The sequence below is a fragment of the Centroberyx gerrardi genome, chromosome 5 (genome assembly GCF_048128805.1).
Source record: "Centroberyx gerrardi isolate f3 chromosome 5, fCenGer3.hap1.cur.20231027, whole genome shotgun sequence".
Lineage (NCBI taxonomy): Eukaryota > Metazoa > Chordata > Actinopteri > Beryciformes > Berycidae > Centroberyx > Centroberyx gerrardi.
In genome coordinates this window covers 27,043,312-27,053,785 of record NC_136001.1, presented here as the reverse complement: position 1 = coordinate 27,053,785, position 10,474 = coordinate 27,043,312, and the positions used below count along the sequence as shown (strand labels likewise).

The window sequence follows — 10,474 nt, the reverse complement described above, 5'->3', positions numbered from 1 at the left end:
TGATTTCTAGTCTGTTTTAATATAAAGCGAGTTGCAGGCACTATGGATCCCCAGAAGCACCAAAATTGGTCAAACATTTACAAAGTCATATAGCGCTATATACACTAAAAAGTGAAATATCACTTTACCATAAGTAATTACTGAAAAGTACTGGCTATTTTTATCTCCTTTATATTGCAACAGTAGTAGGCAATGTTACTTTTGAAATAATTGGTGCTTTTCAGTTACTTGTAGATATTCTCATCCACTGTTCAATTGTCATTAAATGCATCTGAACATGGATTTGAGTTTGTAAAGAGCTGTCCTCATTTTCTACTTTTGCACCTGTCTGACCCCAAACACAAATGCAAACACATCCAAAACATGCACACACTACCAGTGCACTGCAGACTAAGGCAATTCCTCAGCAGTCTCCAGTTTTTTTCTGTTATGTACTGCAGTATGTAAGTATGTGACAGCCACATATTTGTTTCATTGCCAGCAATATTTTTGTCACTCCACTATATCCAACATGCCAAAACTATTAACAGAGTAACTGAAATAGCCCAACTTCTCTAATAACCTTACTTCACCCTGTGTGCCTATTAAGTGAAAGCACACACAAAGTTTCAGTAGAAAACATCTTCTAACATCTATGGGCTTTTATTTGGCTCACTGATGCTCTGAATGAAGTTCAACAGCACCAACCACAGGCTGTTAAAGGGACCTCAATCTATCAAATCATAGTCAGGAGCACACATGTATGATTAAAAATAGTTTAACTTAGAGACAAGAGTTCTACTTAATAATTTCACACAATTGGTTAGAAAATGTGAAGAGGTTTGGATATTACTACCAACCATTAATAATTGTGCGCAGGAATACAATCAAAGACATTAACAAGTATCAAAGTGAAAAATAAGCAGATATGTAAGTTTTAGGTTTGCATGGAAAATTTGATTGCCCTTCCCCTCAAACACACTGCTCAAATATGACAGATACAGTCATTGCCTATAAAAACAAGTGAACTAAACATGGCTAGCCAGCTAGCATGCCTATGGAAAATAACACTTTTAGGTTATCAAGCTAGATAGTTAAGATAGCTTTAACTGTTACTTGCCATGAGTTTATTTTGATTAACATTGTGTATGAGATCTGCAATGCCATGCTTAGGATTTTATCTTTAGGCCTAAATGTCAGCAGTTAAGAAGAAAGAGTTCAACGGGGCCTCTTAAATTCACAAGCCCAGGATGGACTCATCCCACAGCCTCTCCTCCTCCGTCCTAGTGTCTACTTTCTCCTTCGTTTTCTTCTTCTCTTTCCTGTGTTTGGGTTTGGACGGCTTGGCCTGCTCTCTCTCCCCCTGCTCGACGTTACTCTCAGCCTGCATATGCACCTCAGTCCCTTCTCTTTTCTCCATCGGGTTTTCTGGCTTTAAATCTTTCATCACCCTTTCCCCTCCGTCCTCCTCAACATCCTCCTCCCGGGATTTCTTCTCTGGTCTCCTCCCCTTGCCATGATTTTTCTGCCTTTTTCTCCTCCTCTCCTTTTCTGACTCTGCATCTTCCTCTATTCTTCTCCTCTCCTCTGAGTCATCGTCTCTAACCCTACTTCGTCGCTTTCCCCTCCTATCCTCGCCTGAATCCTCCTCTTGTGCCCTCCTCCCTCTCTCACCCCTGTTCCTCCTAATCCTCCTCTTCCTCTCTCTGTGCCTGTATTCACTATCGTCACTGTCACTGCTACTGCTGTAGGAGGAGGACGACGACCAGGAGGAGGATGAGGTAGTATAGGAGGAGGAGCTTGATTGGTTTCTGCGCCTCCTCTTCGCCATGGGCCGACTAGTGAATTGTGGAGAGCCTGCGCCTGGGAGGGGCGGAGGCGGGAAGTTGTACTCCCAGCCACAGGACGTTCCTCTGAAGCTGTAGTTAGCTGGAGGGCCTTGATATGGAGGACGCCACCCTGCAGCTGGGTTGTAAGAACCAGGATGGGGGTGGTGAGGGGGATTAGACGGGGGAGGAAGGTTGGGCCTAGATTTGTTCAGTTTCACACTGTCCACTGTGTTTGCCCCTTCCTCTTCCTCACCCTCCAATTCTCCGTCTCTCTGAGGGAGAGCGTGGCTGGTGTTTGGGGTGATTCCGCGGGCCTTTTGGACCTGGACGTAATCGGCCAGTTCGTCTGCAAATGTGCTGTAGACCTTCTGTTGGGACTTGCACAGGTCAATGACCTTCTTCTCCCTGGTCAATAACAAACAATATTAACAGCGAATAAACAGTAATAAATGTCAAAGTTCAAGTTCTTGCAGTGCAGTGTTGCAGAGATTGAATTCTGAGAGTGCTGTATGAATGATGGAACAGTAATAGTGGACTTGGTGTGTTTGTGGGAATTGATCCTGATCTTACTTAGTCTGGTGCTTGTTCCCCTGCATGTGGGCCTGGTACATCTCCACCGAGTTAAACCTCACACTACACATCTGACAGGTCAGGGAGTTGGCTGCAAACAGGCAAAGAGTGAGGTAGGAAGGGAGAGAAAACCAGAATAAAATGAAGTAATGGCTTACAACCATTCAGACATATGGCTTACTTTTCTTTTTTTCTATATCAACTAATGTCGAAAGAATGGCTATACCAGCAGTAATACCTGTAACTGAACCAGGTGTAGCCACAGCTGTACCTTGTTGGGCATCCTCTCCCAGCTCTTTGAGCAGCTCCTGCCTGGCATGATTCCTTTGGTGTTTCCGTCCATTGTAGTGCTGCAGGGCCATCTGGGGATTGTTGAAGGAGGCAGCACACAGGGCACAGTACTTGTTAGGGTCCCTCAGATCCACCTCTGTGCTGGGCATGGTGGTGGCTGCTGGGTCCAAGGGCTCCATGCCGCCCTCTCTGGCTGATGTCTGATCAGCATTAGTTGAGGCCTGGGCCAGGTTTGGTAAAGTAGGCATCTCAGCTCCCTTTAGACATGAGATGTCTATCAATGAAAAGAAAGATGATCAATTATATGAAAATTTATGCATGACCTTCTAAGCTTTACTAGACTGAGTAGATGGCAGCTGAACCTAACTATAGGGTGCATAGGAATGGAAATATTGTATTGTTATAAAACTGAACCATAATGCAATATAATATGATTCAACTTCTACTATAAATAAGTTCAAATTCTTTGTGTTTTCCAACACACAACCTGTACTTGCCTGTGGGCTGAAGGCCTTGTTTGCGCAGATTTTTGGCATGGACTTTGCCCTCGTAATGTGAGCGGGCCACTACTGGGGAACTGAACACCATGCTACATAGCTCACAGAAACGGTCCTTATCCACAGTCTTAGCTCTCTGCTAAAAACATAGGCACAGCATTGGTTTGTCAACAGACAAATACATGCTTCCCGACATAAAATATAAACTGATGAGAATTAACAAGGTGGAAAAGAGGAAATGAAGTGGAGTAATGTGCTAAGCCTCGTCTTCAACCTCCCCAAATTCTCCCACATCACTCCCCTCCTACACACACACTTCATTGCTGCCCATGGCTGCTTGTATCAAGTTCAAAACCCTGGTGCTGGCCCACAGGGCTGCGGAGACTCTGCACCTCCATACCTACACACCAGCCTGCGCTCTGCATTCTTCTACTCCCTTCTAACTCTCACCTGGCTCATATTTTGTTTCTTTTCCAACCACTTCTCTCTTACAAGATCATTATATGATGAGAGAGATATTGTAACAGCACTAAGGCCCTGACCCTGATCTGGTTTAAATCGATTCTACTGTTGCACTCATTGTAAGTTGTTCTGGATAAAGGTGTCACCTAAATACCTCAAATGTAAAATCCCTAAATGAAAGCTAACCTGCGGGCCACTGGACTCTTTGTTCATCTTCTCGGCTCTCTTGGCCTGCAGGTACAGCTTGAGTTTCTGGGCGTGCTTCTTTCCCTACAGTCACAGGATACAGGAGACGTTATTATAAAGGCTCCATCCACACAAGATCAAGACGACTGTAACATAACTCCATGAACAGTGCTTGGGAAGCAGCACGCACCTCATAGTGGGAGAGCCTCTGAGATTCAAACAGCAGCACCGCCTCACACACATGGCAGTAGTCGTCAGTGAGGAGACCCTTCAGTAGTTGTTCCTCACCCAGGTCTCCTGTGGTGGCAGAATATACTGTCAGTCACCATTATGTCATACTGAATAAAATGTGAGATGAATATCTGTTCAATATAACAAAGAACATACCACACAAACCAATAAGTAATTTAACACAATTCACAGAAATATTTTTAGCACTTGGAAAGACAAGGGGTGTAAAAATGAAATGCTAATTTGTAGATTTGCACGGTTTGAACATGATTAAAGATTTTCTTCAACATGCATGTTCACTTATAGGCCAGGGATTCTGCACAGCACAAGAAAACACTGGGGGAAACACTTCTCCCTCTAATAAATAATGTTAACTCCCTGTATTTTGGAAAATGCAGTAGACTATATTGTGATTTCAATTGTCTTTTTGATTAATTGCGCAACCCTATTCTGGGCTCCTGTACCCAAACCAGGTGAAAATGATAAATCTCATAGAATTACAAGTAACATCCGAAACAAGCCTCTCCCACCACCCAAGACCAAATTTAAAGGGATAAGTTAAAAAAATTACTTACCCAAGGTGATTCTGTGGGACAGCAGCAAACTAAGCCTCCTTCCATCATTTGGTATCATAAAATGCCTTTTGAATTGCTTTTTGGATAATTCTTCTGTAGTGCTTTGCAACAATAGTTTTTAAACATTTGTTGCATAATTTGCAAATTTGTGAGACAGTCATGATGCCATGCTTGACTGCATTCATTTCTGCTTGTTCAACTCCTGATGGAGAACACTATTCACTGTGAATTTTGTTGTATTCTTGTTGACACCTTTGGAGGGGGAGGGGGGAGTTAGCCACTTTGCCCTGATAGCATCATGTTCTGCTCATGTTGGACTTGAAAAATGTTCTAGCTCACTAAGATCAGCAAGTCCAATATGAAATGGCAACATTTTACATGAATGTTAATATTTTGACTATTACTTTTATTACTTTTCATAATCCTCAGACAATACAAATGAACGATCTTTTTCAGTCAACTGAATACATGGGAATTCAAAGAACCTATTCAAACAGATATACTCAAGCAATAAAAATTACTCAATTATATTAGAAAACAGGCTAAATGCTTTTATTGGGTAATGCTAAGGATCACTCCTTGAAGTGAGACTGAGGACTCAATCATTTTAAATGTGTTAGACTAACAAACCCTAAATTTAAAATACTTTTTAAAATTGCTCGATTATATGAATTCAGCCAATTATATGAACCAATGCAACCAAAAAAAAAAAAAAACTAATTTTGAGTGAATTTTATGTCTTTTCACTTTTTTTTAAACTACTTTTTACTAGGAATACATTTGTACACAGTGCACTACAGCAGCAAAGAGAATGATCTGAACCAGTTTAAGGTTCTAGCACCAAAATGATGCCTTATGTTCTCTAAAACTGTACATTTGCTTGCTACTATGTACAGCAAGTAATTTACAAACTTTTATGCATGTATTTAGTGGATCACTTTTCAGAAAGATAGCTTGGTGGTCATGATAGCCGACAGGGAAAGTAGCTATTAGCTTTTTTCACTGTGGGGTAGAGACACCAGGCAAAGCGATCTTACAGTGAAAGGGCGGAGGCGGAGGTTGTTACTGTCCATCAGAACCATCTCATTCAACATAAGAATTGTTTTACATTCAGGCACCTGTCCCTCACTGCTGGATGCAACACTAAATCAACTCAATAAAGATGTGAACAGCACTTATAACATAACAGTGTAAAGTAGGTTATTTTGCCCACAAGAATTTGTAACCACCTACAACATAGTACACCAGTATGATTCATATTAGCGTGACTCCTGATTCATTGAAAGGCCCATCACTGTTTGAGCAGTGATTTGGTTAGGCAGGTAGCCATTTTCAGGGCTAGTTTCCCAGACACTCGGTGTGAGCAGTTTGTAAACAATGTATTAAGTGCTTATTAATTACTTTTAGAGACTCCAATAAAATGATTTCAATAAAAATGAACCACGATATGACTTAAAAAAAAAAAAGTCTGCTTACATCCTTTTGCCAATAATTAATGAGTGTCCAGTAGTCCACATCATGTAGCAATGAAATTATGGTTTGATACATACAAAATATGTGGGTATGTATACAGTTATGATAGGACATGATTCATGAACATGCTTTAATGAGTTGATGGTGACTGAGACTGATAATTTGTAACTTTGTAACTCTTAAGTACCAAATTGGGGGGAAGAAAAACAAACTTGTGAAATAAATAGACTATGAAATCCTTGGTTATGATGCCAAGCATTAAACTATGCAAAATAATATTTGGCATAATATTCTGAAAAGCCTATATAGTGTGCTGGCAGGTATTTCAGCTTATCAACTTATCCAAAATAATGCAGTGTAATACAATAAAAAAAAATACTACATACCCTTCTGTATGCAAGTACAATAAGTGATTTATAGAAAAAAATGAAACTAAAGATTGCCATTAATCAAAGTATTTTGATTATTTGATTATAACTTACCAGAAATATGACCATGCCTGACTATGCAATATATTTTTTTCAAATACTGTACAGTACTTACCAAATGATTATCACAGTAGTGGTTAACAAGAGAACAGAGACTGAAGATATCTTGAAGTATGTGTACACCAATGACAATTAACAGAGACTACACACCAGTTTTGGAAGGATTTAGATGCTTTTCAGAGGACTCAAGCTATTTTGCAATTTCAGGCTAAAGGAATAACAGATCTTGTCTGTTTTTCTATATTATTTCTTTCTACCAATAGATGTAGCTAACCTGACCTACGTTGTTATGATCTAAATCTAAATTTTGAAAGCGAACAAACACCATTAATATCCTAACAGTGGCATGAATACCATTTCTGTCATCCTACACACACGCATATTGGGGAGGGATATCGGCCTATTAGTGAATTACAAAGTAGGTTAGTGAGGGGATTGCTGATTTATCATCACATTTGCTTTTAAGACCATACTGATTGAGACGGTTAAGTGGATGTCTGTGATCCTTGAAAAACACAGCAACCCTAAGGATACTGATGTCACATCTCGCTCCTTATTAGACTACTCATTTTGTGATTCCAAAAGATCCCACTGAATAACAATGTAGCTGCCAGTTAACTGCTTTGACTGATTTAGTAACACTTCCCGACTACCCTGTATTGCCAGGCAGAATATAACTACAATGTCATCCACCACCTGGTGTAATGGTTTTACTTGACATGTTAACTACCTAACTAGTTTGTGGCGCTGGTACAGATGGGAGCTCAGCTGGCTATTTGGGGTGGGGACTGAGTTTGCAGAGACTAGCTTGCAAGCTAATTAGCAACTTGGCTAGCTACTTCCGGGCCCGGATATTCTTTTTTTTATTCTAAATATCCTATTTTAATGAGGTTTCCCTTTCTAACTAGGCTAAGAATTAAGTGATTGGAATTTGTTTGGAGAAATCAACATTTTCACGACTCGGGTACGCACGGACTGGTAAACAAATTCAACAACTCCTACAGCTAACTGACATTAGCGTATTTAGCTAAGGAGCTAGCTAACTCGCTTGTGAGGTGGCTAGCCAGTTAGCTAGAAAGCTAACGTTAGCTTTGCTAGTTGGACACCATACGGCTGAATTTTCACGTTCCAGACAAACTCACCTTCACTCTGGGCACTATCTATTTTAGTGTTTACTACTTTGTCAGCATCTGTTACAGAAGCCGCGTTAGGGGCACTAGTAGTGTTAATTTCAGCGTCTGACTCCGCAAGCTGCGGAGTACAGACACTTCTGTCGTCCATCTTTTTCCTAGCTGTGTGTGGAGCATGCGCAGTGAAGACCGTGGTCTAATAGTTGGCTTGTGACAATCGCTCAAAGACCTTTACTCAAAGACCAAATAATAATGTAATATCATTGGCCTAATTAGGCCATACCAGTTTTCCCATCCATAGTCTGAGTAAGCTCGGGTGAGTCTTGAGAATTCCTCAAATGTAAAGACAATGAAGGTCAAGTGCATTAAAAAATATCAATACATCAAACCAAAAACACTAATCACACATTTTGACCATATTCAGCGTTTTGCACCTAACTCCTGCTCCTCCAATCTTAAATGGCTTTTTGTGACAATTCCAAACAAGGAGATGATGTGCCATGCCTGTTTTCATATTGTGGAAGTTGCCTATACAGCAGCTGAGGCCATGAGAATGCATTGTAATGAAGCGGCAACAGTCCAGATAAGGTGAAACCCATTAGTCTTTGACCAGTTGTCACAGCCCCCACAGAAACCACAACCCAAGTTCACCACAGTATCAACAACCCATATTTGTTTTTATTTTTTAATTTTTTAAATCCTACACTTAAGGCAAAATCTAGATTGGTTTTGCATATTATAGACTTTCTTGGCTTTTACTCCACCCATTCAAATCAATTTAGGAGAACAAAAATGAAACATTGATAACAAAATAGATACTTTATTACTGGACATTATATTTGCAACATTTGTTTACTACAGTGAGCATCCATAGAATGCTGGAAAACATTTATTGACACAAATTAATCATCATAGCCCAGACGAGAAGACCAAGACAAATTTGCCATATGAGACAAGGAAACTGATGAGGAGGATCCATCAACTCATTTGCACTTGGTAGAAAAGCAGTGTAGGGAGGAAAGCTGTCACTTTCTCTTCTGGAGCTCTCTGGCTAAGGCATCCAACTGTGAAGAGAGTTTACAGTACAACATTAGAGTCGGACACAGACTATACTCAATACAGTTACACTTATTGCTGTTAAAACGTTTTGTTGCTGTTTGTAATATGATTTATACTGGTATCACTTCACTTACAAGAATGTTTCTGAGAATGCTCCTCCGCTGGGGTCTCAAGTAGCTGCATTCCCCTGCCTCACACAACTTAATCTCCTCTGAAATCTGAGAAAAAAGGGAGACAGAATGCGACACAAGAGATGAGGGGAAAGAAAGTCTTTATTCTAGAAAATGTTCAGCAAATAAGAAAACGATGCACACTGGCTCACACCAACACTGGTCCTCACCTCTGAGGTGGCGAATGAATCCAGCTCCCTCTTGCCTCCAGGGTACCAACCATGAGACCAGTGCTGGGCGCTGGACAGCTGAGCCCCCACACATAGAAGCAGGCCCAGCAGCAACACCAGCCGAGATACACACATGATATTCCCACCTAGGCAAAGGGAGACTTCAAGCATGAGACACCTACTCATTCAAAACCCAAGGAAAGAGTACATGAAGCTGCCCATGCTCATGACAACCTGTTAGTTAGGACTGTGATACAACTCACATTATAGGGTCTGTTATTAGGTCTTTTGGCATTTGGCATCTCATTTAGTGAATCCTAACATATGCAAAAAAGTTATAAATATTTATATGGATTTCTATAAAATATAAATATTTTACATATGTATTTGGGATAGCTTTTGTGAAAGAGATCGAATCAAATGTAAAAAAAGGAATCCTACATCATGCTTTTACCTGTAATGAGACAGAACTCAGCAGACTATGTTGAATAGAGGTGGTTATTGTGGTTATAGAGGTGGTTATAGCTCTCGATGCAATGTTGTCATGATACTTGAGCTGAGATACAACAATGCAATGATTCTTAATGTTTGGAAATAACATAATAGATTGTGATATACTGCAATATATTGCATTTTTGCTAATTATCTTACCATTTTTCTCTGACTGTAGTAAAAAACTGAAATAACTGATTCTTAGTGGATAAATTGCCAAAATCATTTATGAGTGAGAGGCCATGAATCAATCAGTTAACTACTATACATTCAAGGCAGTTTTGCATTTTCAAGATCTTTCATAGAACATCATGATATGATCTTTCATTCATAGCCTTGTAAACAGAAAGTTTTTCCCCACCTCTAAAGATACAAATATGTTGAGATTCAGGTATGGAACAACCTGATGGATGTAGCTGTATGTCAGACCAAATGTTAAACTGCTGTACAATATTGAACCCCAAAAATCAAGTCAATTTATACTGAAAGACAACAGGTTTCAGGTTATAAAGTAACACTCCCCCACTATGGAGCCTGTGGTTCCAATACCAACACCAACCAATAGAATACAGTGCAACTTTTTTTAAAAGTTGCACTGTATTCTATTAATCTATAAAATCTATGTATTTGGTAATCAATCAGTTAACTACTATACATTCAAGGCAGTTTTGCATTTTCAAGATCTTTCATAGAACATCAGATTGATTGGTAAAAAGTGAGTGTCCTTACCTTAGTCCCAACTTATGCTTGTCTCTGATAATTTTATGACTATAGGTGTCCCCTAAGGTCCGTCTAGAGGCTCACTTCACTTCTGTCTTTCAGCCGGTCCGTAGCCAAAGGTGTCTCACTGTTCAAGTATATTAGTGTCGACG

At 40.0% G+C, this 10,474-nt stretch overlaps 2 protein-coding genes across 2 annotated transcripts; both read right to left on the bottom strand.

Annotated features, from left to right (window-relative positions):
* Window positions 1-643: 643 nt before the first annotated feature.
* On the bottom strand, window positions 644-7,862 carry zmat1 (zinc finger matrin-type 1). Its single transcript, XM_078283924.1, has 7 exons — window positions 7,724-7,862; window positions 4,005-4,111; window positions 3,815-3,898; window positions 3,152-3,302; window positions 2,650-2,922; window positions 2,379-2,469; window positions 644-2,213 (listed from the first exon to the last, which is right to left on the bottom strand). The coding sequence occupies exons 1-7, from the start codon at window positions 7,860-7,862 to the stop codon at window positions 1,217-1,219; spliced, it is 1,842 nt and encodes a 613-aa protein (XP_078140050.1). The 3' UTR covers window positions 644-1,216.
* An 874-nt stretch (window positions 7,863-8,736) lies between these two features.
* gnrh2 (gonadotropin-releasing hormone 2) lies at window positions 8,737-9,245 on the bottom strand. The gene is made up of 3 exons (XM_071922624.1): window positions 9,111-9,245; window positions 8,905-8,988; window positions 8,737-8,775 (listed from the first exon to the last, which is right to left on the bottom strand). The coding sequence occupies exons 1-3, from the start codon at window positions 9,243-9,245 to the stop codon at window positions 8,737-8,739; spliced, it is 258 nt and encodes an 85-aa protein (XP_071778725.1).
* Between the last annotated feature and the right edge of the window lie 1,229 nt (window positions 9,246-10,474).